This window comes from Chinchilla lanigera, unplaced genomic scaffold, assembly GCF_000276665.1.
Source record: "Chinchilla lanigera isolate Chin_1 unplaced genomic scaffold, ChiLan1.0 scaffold00195, whole genome shotgun sequence".
NCBI classification, from domain to species: Eukaryota; Metazoa; Chordata; class Mammalia; order Rodentia; family Chinchillidae; genus Chinchilla; species Chinchilla lanigera.
The window spans coordinates 467,371-487,002 of NW_004955596.1; the positions used below are offsets into that span (position 1 = coordinate 467,371).

At 34.3% G+C, this 19,632-nt stretch overlaps 1 protein-coding gene across 3 annotated transcripts in view; it reads left to right on the forward strand.

Annotated features, from left to right (window-relative positions):
- Rad21l1 (RAD21 cohesin complex component like 1) overlaps positions 1–18,483 on the forward strand; it is a 29,922-nt gene extending 11,439 nt beyond the window's left edge. For 2 of the 3 annotated variants that reach the window (XM_013510007.1, XM_005414695.1), the window contains exons 8-15: positions 98–193; positions 1,286–1,396; positions 6,452–6,678; positions 6,900–6,999; positions 7,807–7,931; positions 10,002–10,091; positions 12,720–12,797; positions 16,823–18,483. In XM_013510007.1, coding sequence (XP_013365461.1) covers positions 98–193; positions 1,286–1,396; positions 6,452–6,678; positions 6,900–6,999; positions 7,807–7,931; positions 10,002–10,091; positions 12,720–12,797; positions 16,823–17,011 — 1,016 coding nt within the window. In that variant the 3' untranslated portion in view covers positions 17,012–18,483. The remainder of the gene's footprint in view (positions 1–97; positions 194–1,285; positions 1,397–6,451; positions 6,679–6,899; positions 7,000–7,806; positions 7,932–10,001; positions 10,092–12,719; positions 12,798–16,822) is intronic. The other variant, XM_005414696.1, reaches the window with a different exon arrangement.
- The last annotated feature ends 1,149 nt before the right edge of the window (positions 18,484–19,632 follow it).

Here is a 19,632-nt window from a genome sequence, read left to right on the forward strand (position 1 = left end):
TTCATTATGCCTTATTTAAAGCAATGTTAATAAATGTTGTGTGAACAAATGACTGACTCAAGTTTATATGACAAAAATATGTATTGTGCTTTTCAAGACAATCTACTGCAAGATGATGTGAATATCCTGTTAGGAGACATGCATTTAAAGGGAGAAGTTTCCTTGCCTTTTGAGCTTCCCAGTGCAATCATGGGTATGTTAAAATTTTCCTTTATATAGACAATGAACAGATATTTGTTTGAATTAAGCCTTAGAACTTCTACTTTTAAGTAGCAGTACAATATAGTACAGAATAAAGAATATTGTCCTTCAAACATTTTTAGTCGGATTCTAGACAGTATGGAATAGGAAGTTGATTTCTCTTGCAGTATAGGTGTTAAACCCTGCACTAAGTTACATCCTCAACTGATGGACTGATCAGTTGATCAACTGACTGACTGACTGACTGACTGACAGAGAGAGAGACAGAGCCTCACTAAGTTGCTAAATAGCCCAGGCTGAGCTCAAATTCATAGTCCTCCTATCTCAGCCTCGCACAATGCTGAGATTTAGCTTCTGAGAAAGGCACAATTAAGGGTATTTTAACCTCAGCTGGGTTTAGTATGCGAGCATGCTTAAATATTTTGCCCAAATACTGGGCTGTTGAATCCTAAAAATAATATATGTTGCATAGTAAATAAATAAATAAATTGTGTAGCTTGACAATCTGTATACAATTTGAGGGAAATTACAAAGGTGGGATATTTTCCCTACTTAAAATTCTTACAAAGTACTTAAGATGATTTGAGGTTTTTTAGGATGATTTTTCTTTAAAATTAAAAGTGCAGTTAGCTCTATTTTGATTCTTCACAATTTTTGATGTTATATTTGGTTTCTAATGAAATAATAGAAATTTAACATGTGAAAAGAGGCAGTAAAATTTTATAGTTTATTATAAATCAATTGATGCAGTTCAACAGAATATAAATACTTATCAGTATATCAAATTTATACCGTCGTTTATTATATTTGCTTCTCTTGCCTTCAATTTCACTGTGACTGTATTCCAGCCTTAGATGTCTCATGTGCAAAAGGGGTGAAGATATTGACTCAACCAAATACTGTGGGTCCCCTACTGTATAATCTCTGAGTCTCTTTACTGCTATCAAATACAAGATCTTAAGAATTCAGATATTGTGCCAGTTAGCAATATACCTTTAGTGTTCATCTTAATTCTCATACAGTCTTCCAGCTTAGAAATAACCATATGTTTTTATAATTACTTCAATGACTCCATTATTTGTAGAACCAGATAATCCAGATGGTGTATGTCTACCTGAAAATGAAAAACTGGATGAAACAGTATTATTATCAAATGAAGAGGGAGGATTTGCTCTTGAGCCAGTTGACGTTTCAGGTCAGAGGCATTCGTGTTATTTTTATCTTTGATGCACTACTCTGTTATACTTTGAATAATCAAAAAATTTATAGGAGATAATCTAGTAATAGAATTTTTAATACAATAGGAGAAGAGTATGAAGAAAATTTGAGACAATTCTTTCATTGTATTCAATTCTGTTCAAGTCATATATCCAAGTTTAGAAACTGGAAAACTTAGAATTCAGTTCAAGAAGTTATTCAGCCATTACTCTGTATGCACAGGAATGAAGAAAACATGGTTCTTTCCTTTAAGAAGTTTTATAATTTGGACTTCCCCTCTAAACACAGTGAGCCCAAGGCATCCTCATGAGCGCTCACTGCACGAAAGGCACCCTGCACCCTGTGCAGAGAAAAGATAAGGAAACAGACCCTAATAACACCTATGAGTGAGCACCCCCATCTGTTGACTTCCAGAGACCCCTGTCTGCTTGAAAACGTGCCCCATGACTCTTGTGGACCCCAGCAGGTACACAAATGTGTCCATGGATTGCACCAACTGGGAGGGGCAGTTCCTAAGTCAAACCCAGGGATAGCATCAGATTCTGCTTGCTGAGTAGAGAGGAGAATTGTTCAGGCTGTGTTAGCTCAGGTTTTGAGTGCAAGAGAAAAGTGAGGAAATTGGTATGGCTGCTTATTATCAGACCACAACTAAGGCAAGAAGGAAATTGTGTAAACACTCAGGTTATTTGGCGTAATGGTCACATGGGAATCACATGCACATTCTACTATTGAAATATTTGATCTGGGATTTTTTTGGTGCTTTGACTTAGTTGATATTTGTTTTCCCTCCCTCTTCTTGTCTATCTCATTTCTTCAGCTCAAGCTTCTGTGGCAATAATATTTTCTTATTTTTTGTTTCTCCCACTTTTTAAATTCTTTTAATTTTTTGTTGCTATTTTCTGCTCTCTTTCAGTCACTGCAATCTTCTCTCATAATGACTTTCTGTCTTCTCTATTCTATTCCTTTTGCTCTGCCTTATCTTACCTAGCTCTCTGTTTTCCCTTGACTTGTCCCCACTTTACAAGTGCATAAATATATCAGTTGATTCCAGATACCTCACAGCTTCCCTCAATTTCAAAATACACCTCCCTCTTCCTCCTACATCCCATCTTTGTCCCCACAAATATCTTCATAAAACCCTCAACACTAACCCTTAAATCCAACTAAAAGACTCCCAACAGAGTCTGACCCCATCAAGCAAGACAAATAGATAAAACAAAAACAAAGGAGTCATCAACAAAAAGAATGAAATAGCAGGAAAAAATCAATACCTTTCAGTAATAACTCTCAATGTGAAGGGCCTCAACACCCCCATTAAAAGCCACAGATTGGCAGACTGGATCAAAGAAACAGAATCCAGCAGTCTATTGCATTCAAGAAATGCATCTAACAAAAAGACATTCATAGACTAAAAATCAAAGGATGGAAAACAATATTTCATGTGTCAGTGTCCCCCAAGCAAGCACAGGCAGCAATTTTACTCTCAGATAAAGTAAACATCAAGCTAAAAATGATAAGAGGTGAAGAAGATCACTATATATTAAGTAATAAAACAATCCAACAGAATGAGATAACATTTGTAAATATATATGCACTGAATACTGGCGTATCTGTCTTCATAAATACTGCTGGACATAACAGATCAAATAAACACCAACATAACTATAGTGGGTGACTTCAACATTCCACTTTCACAAAGACATAGATCAACTAAACAAAAAATCATTAAGAAATATCAGAGCTGAACACATTTGAAGAAATGAGCTTAAAAGGTATCTACAGAGTATTCTACCCTACAACAGAATACACATTCTTCTGAATCTGATAAAAAAAATTATGACAAAGCAATGGCCATTTTAATGGGAAGAAACTGAAAGCTTTTACTCTAAAATCAGAAACAAGAAAAGGATTCCTAGTATTACCATTATATTCAACATAGTACTCAAAATATTGTCCAGAGCAATCAGGCGAGAGAAAGAAATAAAAGGCATATATATGGGAAAAGAAGTCAAATTATCATCTTGCAGATGACATGATCCTCTAATAGAAGACCCAAAACATTTCATTAATAGACACTTAAAATTGATAACCAGTTTCAACAGTGTAACAGGATACAAAAATCAATACACAAAAATCAATAATATTCTTGTACACCAATAATGAACTCACTGAGAAATTAGAAAAGCATTACCATTAATGATAGCATCAAGAAAGATTAAATATCTCGGAATTAACTTGACCAAAGAAGTTAAAGACCTCTACAACAAAAACTGCAGTATTCTGAAAAAGGAAATTGAAGAGGACAACAGAAAATGTAAAGATGTCCCCTGCTCCTGGATAGGTAGAACCAATATTGTCAAGATGGCCACATTTTCAAAACTGATATGTAGATTTAGTGTAACCCCCATCAAAATACCTACAGCATTCCTCACAGAAGTAAAGAAACCAATCCTAAAAATTCATACGGAACCAGAAATTACTAGAGTAGCAAAAACAGTCCTGGGCCAGAAGAGCAAACCAGGAGGCATCACAGCTCCAGACTTCAAGTTATACTACAAAGCTTCAGTGATAAAAATGCCATGGTATTGGCACAAAAACAGACATATGGATCAGTGGAATAGAATAGAGGATGCAGATCCAATATTAGACACAGTTGTCTTCTTGATCTTTGACAAAGGGACCAAATACATATGTTAGAGGAAAAATACCTCCTCATCAAATAGTTCTGGGATAAGTGGCTATCCATATGCAGAAGATTGAAGGTTGACCTGAAATCTTTCACCATGTATTAAACTAAAATAAAAAATCGAAGATCTAAGTATTCAAATAAAAACCCTTAACCTACTGGAAGATAAAATAGAAAAAACTCTTAAAAGTTATAGGCAAGGAGTTTCTGAACAGAACTCTAATTGCACAAAAAATAACAAGGTTCAGCAAATGTGATTATATTAAATTAAAAAGCTTCTGGACAGTAAAGCAAGCAATCAAGTGAAGAGACAACATAAAGAATAAAAAAATGGTCTGTGAACTATTCCTTAGACAGAGGACTAATGTCTAAAATATATAAAGAACTCAAAAAGTTAGACACCTTCAAATAAGACCCCATCAAAAAATGGACAGATGAAATGAATAGACATTTCTTGAAGAAGAAAGTACAAATGGTCAGTAAATATATAATGTTCAACATCACTGGCCATTAGGGAAACACAGATTAAACACTAAGATTTCATCTTATAGCAGAAAGAAATGGCAATGATCAAGAAATCAAATAATAAAGCTGGTATGGCTGTGGTGAAAAAGGAACCCTTATACACTGTTGGTGGGAATGTAAACTAGTATAACCATTGTGGACATAAGTATGGAGATGTCTCAAAAAACTAAAAGTAGAAATTCTCCTTGACTAAGCTATTCCTCTTCTAGGTATATTCTCAGAAGAGCTAAAGATACCTCATTACAGCAATATATTCATACTAGTGTTTATTGCAGAACCATTCATATTAGCTAAATCCTGAAACCAGTTAGTATGTCCAGCAGTAGGTGAATAGATAAAGAAAATGTATCTATACATAGTGGAATACTACTCAGCAATCAAGAAAGATAAATTTGAGACATATGTTGGAAAAACAGATTCACCAGAAAACATAATGTTAAGTGAAATAAATCAGACACACAAACTTAAATACCATATGGTTTCTGTCTTTTAAGTAATGCAAAATACAAGTAAAGAGTAAATAAAAGATTGATAAAAAGAATCAGGGAGATAGATCTTTTTGTAAATGGGAAGAAGCCTGAAAGTCTGAGGGAGAGAGGAGGGATAAATGGAAGAGTATGTAAATGGATTTAAGATGTATCATGTACATGTACCAGATACCCACAATGAATGTAGTCATTATATGTCATAACATGAACTAAAGTAGGGAATAACAGCAATAGTGAAAATAGAGAAAATGGATCTAGAGATACGGAAGGAGATGGGTGGGGAGGAAAATGGGACTGAAACAAATTTTAAAAAGTTTTACAGTCTGGTCAAGGTAAATAAACATACAAGTGAATATAAGATCAAATAAAAGGATCAGAAGAGAGGAACTATACCCCCTACTATATAACCTCTCACATTTAACACATTTAAGGAATAAACAATAATATGAGTCTTTTAAAAACATTTTTTTCAGAAGTATAATTGATATAAAATTCGGTGTATAAACTCAGCCATGCAGGGATAAACGTAGTTTTTAGAAAACCTAGCCTGTGTTCTACAGGACTGGCAAGAAATTCAGTCTGCACAGCTTCCCAATCTGCACAGAGCTATGTAGTACCAAAATTTGGGTGAGAGGTATGGGGGCTAGAACTGAACCCCTGGGTCATCAGCCATACCAATTTGTTGTGCTCATTGTCCCAGATTCACAAGCAGCCCCTGTAGGATTTTGTCATATTCCCAGGATTCTACAAAAACATGTCAACAAAGAGGTTCCTGTTCCTCTTAGCTCCATCTGATCTCAGATCTTCGTACCCTGGAAAATCTAACCCTTTTTCTCCTTTTGAAGCTTTACTAAAGAAAAGCTTGACTTCTGCTCTCTGCGTGGTAGAATTCCCTGAAGGAATAAAATCCCATGGATGTAGCTACCTACAATGAATTTTTATATGAATTTCAGCAGAAGAGGAAATAATACACTGAACAAGTACAAATTATGTCTCAAGAATCTATCCTATTACACAGGCATTTTAACGTCTAGATTGGTTAACTTCCCACTAGATATAACCTCTGCTCCATGCTTCCTCAGTTGCCCACCTATCAGGTTAACAGAATCCCTGCTAAGCACTTTCAAACACTGTTAAAAAATGTATCTGCTTTTTGGCTTCTCAGACACTCTAGCTGTGAAAAAACCTTGCAAAGTATTATTTTCAGGGGAGAGAAGAGGGATTTTCTTCCCACTGAAACTGTACAGGTTGTTATTTTTTAGATATGTAGTGCCTAGAATATCATTTTACAAAGCTGTATAACCAACCACTTTTTATGTCTTTTTATATTTAGACATTGTTGAGAAAAGGAAAAGCAAAAAGAGGAGATTGCTTATAGATCCAGTCAAAGAAATCAGTAGCAAAACTATGCATAAACAGCTCACTTCCTTTTCGGACACACTCATGGTTTTAGAACTTGCCCCTCCTACCCAAAGATTAATGATGTGGAAGAAGAGGGGAGGAGTGCATACACTTCTGTCTACTGCTGCCCAGGATTTGATTCATGGTGAACTGAAAGTGGTAATAGTTTCTCTCCTTTTACTTGAGTGAAATGTTTGTTTATAAATAAAGCCATTTTACATAAATATATGCAACAGAATTTGAACTCTTGAAAAAAATAACCATTTATAAATTAATGTGTTGGCTATGTCTTTATGAACTATAGTTTGCACTTTTTAATATACCTACATAAGCTTTATTGAATTGATACAAAACAAGAAATAAAAATTGTGTTTTCACAGTTGTTTACAAAATGCTTTCTGTCTTCTGGCTTTAAACCTGGAGGAAAATTGATACAGAAGGAGTCAGTAAGGGAAGAACTGGGAAAACAAAATGTTGTAGGTGAGGCTTCCTAATGCTGTTGATGTTAAGAGGAAGTATCATTTTGCATTTCAGAGTGAAAATGGGCTGTAAGTCCCTATTTTCAAATATAAATATTATCTCTAGAAGTGTATTTGAACTTAAAATAATTACTTCAGTATTTTTTCTGTTTTTCATATGCACTTTTCTCTGAAAGACTTCATTAAAAAGATGAAACTATATATACTATATAGACCATTGTTTTTCCTGTTTCTCACCTTCCCTATTCCCAAAGTCAGTACTCGCAAACCGTTAAAAAAGAAAATCATTATATTTATCAGGACAATGCTTCACTTTAAAACAACTAACATGAAAAAGTAGGGATAACAATACAATTAACCTGAGACATACATAATCCTATATACCTATAGAGTATTTACAATTGGTTATTTTTGTAACAATTACAAAGTAGTAATAAAACCAGTTTATGTGGTGAATGAGCCTCCTATTCCCAATCACCCTTCCTGAAGGCATTAAAATCTACTGAATAGTATACCCTAATGGGCTTGAACTCTCTGTGTTGTCTTGTAAGTGAATATATGAGAGTGAGTGTGGAGTCAGTATATGAATATGTGGATTTGGCAAGGAATGGGTGGAGGTGATACAGACAGATGAGGGGAACCAGAAGATTAATATGTGAGATTTAGGGAGACATAAAGTTTGTACACCCTTTGCTTAAATTCTTGGATTCCAATTTGTCTATCAGAGTTTTCTTTTGTAACAGCTATATCCCAATGCATGTTTAAAAGGTATCTTAGTGAAATATTTTTTATTTCCCTGATAATTCAGAGATCTCCGTGATGGAAGAGCCAAATTCTCAGCAACGGTTAAGTCAACCCCAGATTTGGAAGGATGTGATTGATGAATTTAAGAATAGCTCTAATGAGGATATCAATAAAAATAGTAACTCTGAGGTAAGTTAACCAGAGAAAATCATAAAAATATTTTTTCAGACATAGCTTTGTGGTAAAAGAATGTTGGGATTCTGATTTTTCTTCTCAATTTTATAGATCATATTTCTTCTATCACTCTATATTTTCTTTAGTAAGTAGCAGTATAACAGGGTAAAACATGATTTTCATTTGTGAGACAATATTCTCCAGAAGTTTAGGATAATGAATCACAGGATAAGGGAGTTTCACACTGAGATAGTATTTTTCACAAAATATTAAATGAATTATTGTCTGACCTTGAATCTGGCTCTATCCTGAGAATTCTGTTAGGCCTCATGTTCAATATGTCATGGAATATTTTCCAACTCTAGCCAAGAAACCTGTTCTCTTTTTCAGCATAATTTCACCCTTCCTGCCACTAATATATTTTAGGCCTTCAATTGTGTTGACCTTGAATCTGAAAGGTTATTGGTCTGTGACCAAAATACATCTTTAAACTTTTTATTTGAAGATATAATACACGTTTGAAAAACAATTATTTAAAAATACAAATAGAAACAATGTGCCTTAAAATATTTTCTCAGTTGTCACTTTATTGATTGTACAAATGTAAGCATTATCATACTAGATAAAAGTAAATTAGTGCTTTTCTGGTCTATTCCACCATCACTGCATTTTGATAACCACTTAGGGAATTCAAAGTTAATCCATGGTGAAACTGAATACTCTTGGAAGGAAAGAGTCTCACAGTGCATTAAAACAGGATGTATTTTACTAAATATTTCATAATTCACTAGATATCATCTTCTTGGTTGCTAAGACTATATTCCTCACTGGAGCTCAGGTGTTTCTTAGAATGTACCTCCTGAAAATTGTGATTAGACAGCCATGTTTCAATTAAGATGTTTGGAAGGAAAATTTAAATGCAGTTATTATGGACATAGTAACAATATAAGTTTCCCATGTGCTTGAAGTGGAAAGAAGGAAAGAGATTAATATACCTGTTCAAAATACTCTACTCTTTTACCCTATGCTATGTTTTAACCTTCAATTCCACTCTTACTTTGCTTCCAAAATGGTAAACAAATGTGAAATATACTTGATGTGTGGAAGCACGGTTAGTTTCAAGGGGCAGGAAAATGATTCTGAGTAATCATTTTCAAATACTCATAAAACAGAATTTTTATGTTAGTAACTATGTAATTGAGAGTATCTGAAAGGCTATTCATAAAAAGTAAAAGAAAAAAGGAAGCATATACAAATATGCATAATAAAGAATAAAATACAATTCCTTATATTGACTAAAATTTTAAAAAGCTGAGGTGAACAGTGAAATAAACTATGTTAGAGGAAACTCTTAATCAAGATCAGGGATGGCAGCTGGGGAATGAAGCTTGGTGATGGTTTCAAGATGAAAAGGGACCGACAGCTTTTATAGCAGTGTAAAGGGGAGGAGATGGGGGGGAATGGAGAATTTCTGGCTATCTCTTTTTTCTTCTTCCTTTATGTCTTTGCTCCTCTTTCAGAAGACACAATTTTTTCTTCCCTGTTGCCAATGACAGCTCCAGCAGTGGCGTCTGGATAGGGATATGGTGTTCCTATAGGGATAGTGGCGTCATGGCCCTAGATAGGGATATTAATACCTCTTCCCTTACTCTCACTCTCTCTGCCTGCTCATTGCCAATCTTTTTCCTCTGCCATCTGGCACTGACCTGAGGGAGCTAGGACTTAGATAAAATACTTCAAAGGAAAATGACCTCTGCACAGAGCAATAAAGACTTGTCTGCAGTGGAAGTAGGAGTAGGAGTGGAAGTCTGCAGTGGAAGTAGGAGTAGGAAGGAAAAGGATAGGAAGCAAGAAGGGAAGGATGTGCATGCTCTTTAATTGTAGGTGGCACATAGAAGAAAGGAATGTTTAAGTTAGGAACTACCTATCTGGGATATTTTAGAAATAATATTTTGAGAATGTAGTAGTATCCTAAATTAGTTTGAGAAATGAGCATTCATTCATATTATTAAAGCATTAACAAAATTGGATTGTTCTTATAATAACCACTAGCAGAAGTACCTATCTTTCCCTAATTTTCGTTAGCAGGATATTATGGAAATGATTCCTTCAGCTGCTGAAGAATCATCTATAAAGAATGCTTTCTTGGCCCAAGAATATTGTCCAGTTGAATTGGTAAATATATGTGTACTCTTGGGAATATTCTTAAAAACTGTTCCTAATATTGAATATTTTATTTATCTAAAATTTAGTTTTTAGAGCTGTCATGTTACTTTCTAAAATTATAATTTAAATTGGTAATCTCAGTATAGATGTTTGTGAATACTTTGGTAAAACATTCAGAATTTTACTTTCCTTTTGTCTTTATTTTGAAACTTCAAATAATTTTAAAAGAATATATAGAACTTTTATGCTTATTAAGGTAGTGATAGGTTTTTAAATGTTAAGAATCACTATTTTAAATTTTTTTAAAGCTTATAACCTATAGAGAGAGCCAGACATGGTGGTGCACACTTGTAATCTAAGCACTCCAGAGGCTGAGGCATAAGGATCCCTGTGAGTTTAAAGCCAGCTTGGGCTCCACAGTGAGTTCAAGCCCAGCCTGGACTTCATAGTGAGACCTTGTCTCAAAAAATATTTTGCTAGAGAAACCGTGCCTACTAGGAGTATAGCCTAGGCAAGGGTGGTGAACTGTGAACCTTTTAGAGCTTTCAACAATACAAACAGTTGGCTGTGGCATGCATGCTATAGGTTTTCCACCGTTGGCCCAGGACATTTGAAATTTTATTTATAAAACAGTGTGGGCATTTTTTTTCTAGAAATGGGAAAAAGAAAATGAGCTGCTGAAAGGGCCACATGTTGATAGCAAAGCCAAAAGTAAACTCTGACTCACCTGACTCCCTGTGTGTTGCTGCCTTGTTTTTCCATTCCTTGTCATAGAGTTCTGAAGACATGTTTAAGACTATAAGGAATTTTAACAAAAGTTTTTATAATAAATAATATCAAGATACCTCTTAATGTCTGATATTAACTTGTTTTTAAATAAGTTACCTTTACAATGAATTATAAGACTATTAGATTGTTTTTCTCATATACGGAAAACAGAACACGTCCCCTGTTTAGCTTCATCCACAGCTCTGGAGCCCAGATACTTCCTCAAAGTACTTTTGATTTCATGTACTCCAAGATGCTTTCAGAAATTTCTAAAATATTTTGCCTCATATTTTAAATGACTTGAGGCTAAAGGATTCTAAATTCTTTGGATAATCTAAGAATAAATGACGTATACTTTTTACCTGAAACATCCATATAGCTGAGCCATAAGTGAGGTGATTCATTTTTGCACTCTCTTTGCTTTCACAAACACAGGTTGTTTTCACATATGGTACAGCAAACCACAACATAGCACAAGTTCAGCTGTTTTAAAAATCCTCTGGGCTTCCCACACAAAGGCTTCAGTTGTAGGGTATCCAGACAGATCAAATGGACAGGAATTAGCAAAACGCATAGACTATTCTGAGCTTTTTTCTAATTAGTTGTACATTATAGGTAAAGCTACTATTTCATGGATCTTTAACAGATTTTTACATTTCAGAAATAACATTTGGGTACTTAACAATAAAAGAAATATGAGTTCGATGAATTAATTTACCTAAGGACAAACCAAAGGAGAATAAGCATACATTGTAGCTGGGTAGATTTTGGAAAACTCTTCAGGAAAAAAAGTGACCATATCTTCAAATCATTCTCACTGGGATGTAAGAAAGGACAAAGCATAGGCAGGACCATGCTGTGTAGTCAGTCCTGGAAGCAGGAATAGCTGGTAGGAAGGGGACTCACCAGTTCCTGGACTGAGTCAGAGAGACCCTTTAGCCTCAAGTGATTTAAAATATGAGGCAAAATATTTTAGAAATTTCTGAAAGCATCTTGGAGTACATGAAATCAAAAGTACTTTGAGGAAGTATCTGGGCTCCAGAGCTGTGGATGAAGCTAAACAGGGGACGTGTGATAAGGGTGGCACAGGTGCTGTTGATGAGAGCTAGCCTAGGAAAAGATGGTAAAGTAGGTCAGCTTTGTACAACTTCCTTCTCCCAGCCCTTCGTATGTTCTTCTATCAGATTCATCACTTTTCCTATGCCCAGTTTCTGTTGTCCGCTTATAAGGTGTTAGTTGGTAGGGACTATGGTGAATTCTCATAAAGAGATTTTAACTTTACAGTTTTAAATATTGAGATACAGTGGTTAAGCTTTTAAGACTGAACAGAATGAAACTGTTCAGGTAACATGACAGGCAGTGGATTAACCTTTTCTGGACAAGGCACTCTCGAAACACGAAAGGTTTCTAACTCAACTGTCACAAACTACTAAATATGTCATTTTTAGACCTTCCATATAACCACATAAGTTCAGTAACTTGAGAAGATAGTTTTTTCCTGTAGCTTTATATTTGCTCCTGGCAGCTAAGTTCAGACTGACCAGAAAAAGAGTAGATATAGCTGAAAGTGCTTGTTTTTGCTGAGTTTACTTTTCAGAGTCCATAAGGACATAGTGCTCTGGTGTACATTGCAATAAGATTGCAGAATCTCCTACTTTGATCTCATTATCAGAAGACAGCCTGGGGAGTATATGTCTAATCTTGCACAGGTTGATGTACATTTGTGTCTCACTCTCCCCACTATCAGACTATAAAGTCTTTGGTAGGACTCAATGTTATGATTGTGTTTCTTGTAGCAGCTAACACTGTGCTTGACACATAATTAACATAAAGTTTGCTTAAATGAAATATTTATCAATTATTTAACAGGAGTCATCGGGGAGTGAACAAAATAGTGAAGCTGAGAGATGGAATCAAAGATTATTTCAGGTGTTAAATAGTTTACGGGTAAGACGGTAGGGTTTGTCAACTCTGTTCTTAAAATGAATAAAATATTGGCTTCAATCATCTAGATATTTATGAAAACAAAGCAATCTTTCATCATTTCACTGTGGCCATATTTTACTAACAAAAATGATTTTGAGTGATATACCTTGGGCTAAATACAGAAGTTTTGGTCCCTGCATTTTCTAATCAACTCTTAACCCACATTAATGGTCCCAAACATCTGTTCTGTGTCCCATTCTTGGTTTTAGCAATATAACAACAAATTCTAAATACAGAACCAAATTTATAACAGTTTATGAGTGATAGATCATGTAATTTTCACATTTAATTTATATTTTATCAAAATAAGAGCTATGCGTAGGTTCAGTAGTTCTGTACTATAATGCTGAAAAGGAACAACAGAAGTCTATTGTTCTGTTCCTCTTCTGCCTAAGTCCTGCTCGTTGGAAGCAACTATATTAAGCTGTCTTAGTATTTATATCTATATGTCTAATTGATACATTCTACAGATCTTTCTTTATACTTCAGCTTTAAATTGACTTTTTTGACAGAAAGTGAAAATTTAGTTATATTCCCCCATTACAGTATACTTTTAGCATAGTATTGTGTTTACAATGTTATAATATTTGCGATACAGATTTATTTGTGAGAGAAAAGCAAAATATATTTTGTTTAAATAAGAAGTCTATTTTTCGGGGCTGGGGATTTAGCTCAGTGGCAAAGCACCTGCCTGGCAAGCGCAAGGTCGTGAGTTCGGTTCCCGGTACCAGAGAAAAACCAAAAAAAAAAAAAAAAAAAGAAGTCTATTTTTCTTTCATGTAAAAATCTAATCTAATATGCAGCTATGTTAACAAAGTTATCAGGGACTACTTTCCCTTTTTCTTGCTTTGTTTATCCCCCAAATCCAGCATGTCTGTATTCCAATCTGCAACAAAACTTTCTTTAAGGGTATAACCCGGAAATTTTGTGTGACACTTCTGACATTCACCAGCACTTACCTTGCATTGCCACCTGTATCTGGGAAATGAGAATTCTCATTTAGTAACCTTAGGTCCAGCTGATACTTCTACTACTGTGGAAGAAGAGAATGGATGATAAGGGGCAACTAGCACTTTGCCACAAAGATTATGTAAAAAACTATTTCATACTGAAACTTCACAGTGTCATTACATTTCTTAGAAACTTTGTGGGGTTTTTTTGTTTGAATTAATCATGACCTCATTTCTTCCATTTATTGAATGTTTCTGTATACCCATCCCTTAATTATTTTTCAAACTTTTTGATAATATAGTAAAACTCCTTTTTAGTCTATACATCTAATATATCAATTAATCCATCAGTTTCATCTTTTTCTAAGATAACCCTCTTAGAGCTAATCATCCTCTTGTTCTAATCCAAACTAGTTGCTCTTTAGATCAGGTGCACAGCATCTATCTTGGGACATGGTTTCATCATAAACATGAAAATGTCTTTGTTCCTTCTTAGTGCTTCTGTTTCTTGGTGATTCGATTTTCTTTTATCTTAAAATTTTGGTGGGTAATATTATCTGATAATTTCCTGAGATAAATATTGTATAGGAGACAGAAACCTTGCAAATAAACCTGAAATTTTCTTTAATTTACCTTGAACTTTATGGGTTGTCTCTGGACATAAGCTAGAAATAATTTATTTCTGATGATAACCTTGTAACATTTCTACGATTCTTGTGTTGTTACTGAAAAGTCAGGTTCTGCCTTGGTTAATGATCCTTTGTAGATGATCTTTGTGCAAACCCCAGTACCATAACAAAAAGAATCATTGTTAAGATATGGTTAACATACAATGAACTGTGCATGTTTAAAGTATAGTATACAGTAAATTAAGTCCTTTTATTAAGTTTATCAGTACATTTTATATATATATATATATATATATAAAATGATAATTTTCATCATAGGGAATTTTTTTGGTACTGGAAATCAAACACAGGACCTTACATTTGCCAGGCAGGTGCTTGTGCCACTGAGCTATATCCCTGGCCCCACCATAGGGAATTTGTACCTATATATGATACAAGTCTTGAGTTATGTATATACCTATGAAACCATCACTACACTCAGGATAGTAAACATATCTAAAACCCCAACAAGATAGTCCCTTAGACTGTCCTTCCCACTTTCACTGTCACTTTTCAGGGATACAATAAAAAACTTCTTTGAACTTTAGAAGTTACAACTTTCTTCTGCTCGCTGAATACTTTTAGTGATTCTCTTGAATGTATTCTTTTTATTCCTTAGTGTTAGAGATTCAGCTGTCTGCTGGGTCTTTGATTGTCTGCTTTTATTTAAGACTGAGACACCAAAAAACTGATTTTGGAAGTCATGGGCAGGGCTTGTATGCAGTCCTGTGGTCTTAACAATGAGTTAACTGGGTGGTGCCCTTTCTCTAGACATCATCTTCTAAAGAATTTCTTTTTCCTTTTGAGTGGTCAGTTTTTTTTAGAGTATTGTTTTCATCTACGACCTAGGAGATATATGCAAGATACCAGTGGTTCAGGAACCGAAAAGAAGTCAGGGAAAGATTAGTTGTTTCACTGTGCAGATGCAGTGTTACTTAATTTCCTTGTTTGTGGTACGGTACTTTTCGTTCCTGGTCTACAGTGCCAATGTCCCAAGTCCAAAGCTTCAATGGTTGGTATCACCAGAAAAATGCCTTCTTGGCTGCTATTGCTGTGTGTAGTGGTCTCGGGTTCTTAGAGATTGTAGAGTGGACAGAGGGTCTAACTTTCCCCAAGTCTCAAAGAATTCCATCTTCAGTCTCTTCTCTAACTTATGACACTCTCATGTCTCCAGCTCCTGAATTTTTTCAAGGGTCTATACCTAAGGTTGGCTTGATCTTTATTGATTTCTCCCTTTCTGTTGATATTTAGGTTTTAGCTTACTCTCCTCTGTTAAGTCAGTCCTGTCTTCCATTTTCTTTATCTTTCTTGTCATTTTTTATTCCTTTGCTCTAACTTTCCTAAAAGACTTCTGAAGGAAACATAAATAAGCACATATGTACATCTTGCGTATTTGTCCCTTCAGGGTTTTTCAAGAGAATTCTTAAAATTGAAAAGCTGTTTCCACTCTCTCACAGGGGAAAAAAATCTACTAAACCCATTTCTTGTCACACAAAGGAGGGAATAAATGAATAAATGAAGGCGAGTATATAATCTCTGAAAGGCTGCTGACGCTGGGCCACAACTTTGATTAAGATAAAACACAATAAAGTGTTCACTTATTAATTTGTTAAGTGTTGCAGACTGGCAGAAACTTCTGGTATTTCTAAAAGTACTTAACAACTATCCAAATTCTATGGTGCTCATAGGGCTACTGACCAGTATTCACTACAGTATTTCTAACTAAAAATTATACTTCTGTAGGAGGTTGATTCCAAGTCTTAGTCTTTATGAAAACAGTTATCTTCACTCATAATTACTTTATTGTACTTATTTCTAGTAGGTATACAGGTGCCCTATGATGATTCCAACATCTTTTTAGTCTGTATAAAGAAATTGAGAGTGTTTAGTTATATTCCCTTGGCACTGAAACATACAAATGTGCTTCTTCATTTACCACTAACATTGTTTATAGTCATCCTAGTACTTTTAAGAAGCTTGATAAACTGACCTTTCGTATTGTATTTGAAGCTTTTCAAAGTCCTCTAGAATTTTTGTGCCTGTAAGTTTAAACTTACTGCATTTTCCATAGAAGGAACTTATTTTAACATCAATTTTTTAAATACCTAACATTTATAGAACAAATTATGAATTTATATAACACTTTAAGATTCTTTTGCACACATTTTTTTCCATTGGCCAAGCTTGTGCTTAGTGACCTATGGCGGTTTTAAAAGTTTATTAGAGTTGTTTGTATTTCTCCATTGAAGGATAACATAATCACTTATCAAAAACCTCAATATTTTGTTGTTCGTAATGTATCCTTAGCCTGTTTTCTTCTAATGATTTTGTTTTTCTTCCTTTTCTCCTTTTCCAACTATTTTCCCAGGAATCTAATAAGATGGGAATGCAGTCCTTTAGTCTGAAGAAGCTCTGCAGAGATAGTGACCGAAAACAAGCTGCTGCCAAATTTTATAGCTTTCTCATCCTAAAAAAACAGCAGGTTATTGAGCTGAGTCAGAGTGTTCCCTATGCAGACATTATAGCTACAGTGGGACCAATGTTCCATAAAATGTGAAGGAAATACAGAACATACTGCAGGTGTATACTATCACTGGCATTTCTATATAGATTATTCAGTTTAATGCAGAAGCCTTCTGGGAGCAGCTAAAGGTCTGATCTGTTTCACAGATAGGCTGAGCTCCTGTCCCTCTGTGTTCAGAATAATCATAGCCAGAATTAGAAACCTACCTGCTTACAGAAATATTAATTATAGCTGGGTAATATTTTAAACTTAGCTGATTTGAATGTATAGTATTTGTTATTTCCCTGGCTTGAATGTAACATTTAGAATACATTTTTAAAACATTATCTGCCTTCAAGAGACATTCAGGGATGTTTTTAAATGGCTATTTTACATTGGATTATTTATGCAAATGTTACAGGGTTAGTGAATGTTAATATTTATTTCTTGACAATAAATTATTTAATTTTAATGTATGTCATCTTTGATATGACCTAGTGTTACAGGTTTTCATCTAATATCTTAATTAGAGAATTATAAAATTCATCTTTGTTTTAAATCACCTGCCTAGCTTTTAGCCTATTTATAGGTCATTTAAATCTTTTATTTACTATTTAATATATTAAATTATCTTTACCATTTAATAGATTATTGTAACCACCATTAATGTCTCAACAAAACTAAATATTTCTTACATTAAAAAATTAGTAGATACTTGTGCAGCATGTTATCTACAGCTATAACTTGAGTTAAAATTGCTGAAACAAGTGTTCTTGTACTTGGTATTTACTGAGCATTTTGACATTAAAACCATTGCTTTTTCTCTTAGTTGAATTTGAATTAGATTTTCATATATGCTTTGTGAACTCCATTGTACACTATAAAATGAAGCCTTTAAAACATTGTATTTGAAATTATATATATAACTAAATTCTAAATAACCTCTATGAATACATTGACTATAAGACATAAACACCAAAATTGCTTTCTGAAGTTTATTTTTAAAATTAACGTGCAAAAAAATGACTTCTTAATTTTGGTGCACAGTTCTCTAAATTTTAGCATATACATAGTTTCCTAGAACCATTACCACAATCAGGATACAAACGGTAACAGCATCCTAAAAATCTGTGTTATACCTTTGTAGTTAGACCTTTCTCCCGTGCTGATCTCTGGCAGCCACTCTTCTCCATGACTACACTTTTGTCTTTTTGATAAAGTTATATAAATGGAATTGTATAACATGTAACTTTTTGAGAGCGGTTTCTTTCGCTCAATATAACATCTTTAATATTCACCCGTGGTCGGATAGTTTGTTCCTTTTCTTGCTGATCAGGATTCTGTTGCTAGATATACCACAGTTTTATTTATGCATTTATCCATTGAAAGACATTTAGAATGTTTTCAGTTGTGTTAATTATAAATAGAACTACATATCTTTGTGTACAGTTTTTGTGTGAATATGTTTTTATTTCCCTAGGAGTGGGATTGCTGGGTCATATGTATGTTTAACTTTGCAATAAATTATCAAAATATCTTCAAGAGTGGATGTATTTTGTATTCTCACTAGTAATGTTTGAGTTTCAGTTTACTTGATACATTGATATCATTGTAGATCCCTGTGCAATTGTCAGAAATAATGCAGATCAGTTTGCCTAACCTTATTAAATTACATGCAACCAAGAAATTGAGATTGACCTTACCCACCTTATTCAGATTTCAACAGTTTTATATGCACTCATTTGTGTGTATGTATATTTAGTTCTATTAAGTGGTGGTTACATGTAAATTTGTGTGACCACCACTATAGTAGAGAAACAGAACAGTTCCATCACAAAGATCATCTGCATTGCCTTGTTAGCCACAGCCATCTCCCTCCCTTCCCTCCTCCCTAGCTCCTCACAACTAAGCTGTTCTCTATTTCTATGATTCTGTCTTGATACAGTTGGCTTTTGTGGGTTAACTTTATATTCAATGACTTTGTTAAACTCACTAGTTACTTTTATTGCTTTGTTTTTTCCTGTACAATCATGTTGTCTACATAGAGGAACAATTTTTTCCTTCCTTTGCAATGTGTATGACTTTTAGTTCTTTTTCTTACCCTGTAACACTTGCTAGAACCCTTAACATTTTGTTAAATAAAAGTGGTGAGACTAAACATCTTTGCATTTTCCCACTCTTAGAAAGGAAGTATTCTACTCAGTATTACCACTAAGTATGATGTGAACTGTATTTGGATTATATTGTTTTGGGCTTTAGGGTGTTATTTGGGAGACGTATTTTGTCAACTAGTCCACTTTCTATTGCTGTAATAAAATATCTAGTACTGGGTACTTATAAAGAAAAGAGGCTTATTTAAACTCACAACTCTGGAGGGTGAAAGTCCAAGATCAAATGACCCCATCTGTTCAGCCTCTGGTAAGGGCCCCATTGGCTGAATCACAACATGGCAGATGGCATGATTTCTCTTAATTTTCCTTTATCAGAGAATGTCCTTATTTCACTTTCATTCCTGAAGAACATCTTTGCTGGATATAGAATCCTGGTTGGCAGCTCTCTTTTCTTTTCTTTTCTTTTCTTTTCTTTTCTTTTCTTTTTTCTTTTCTTTTCTTTTCTTTTCTTTTCTTTTCTTTTCTCTCCTTTTCTTTCTTTCTTTCTTTCTTTTCTTTCTTTCT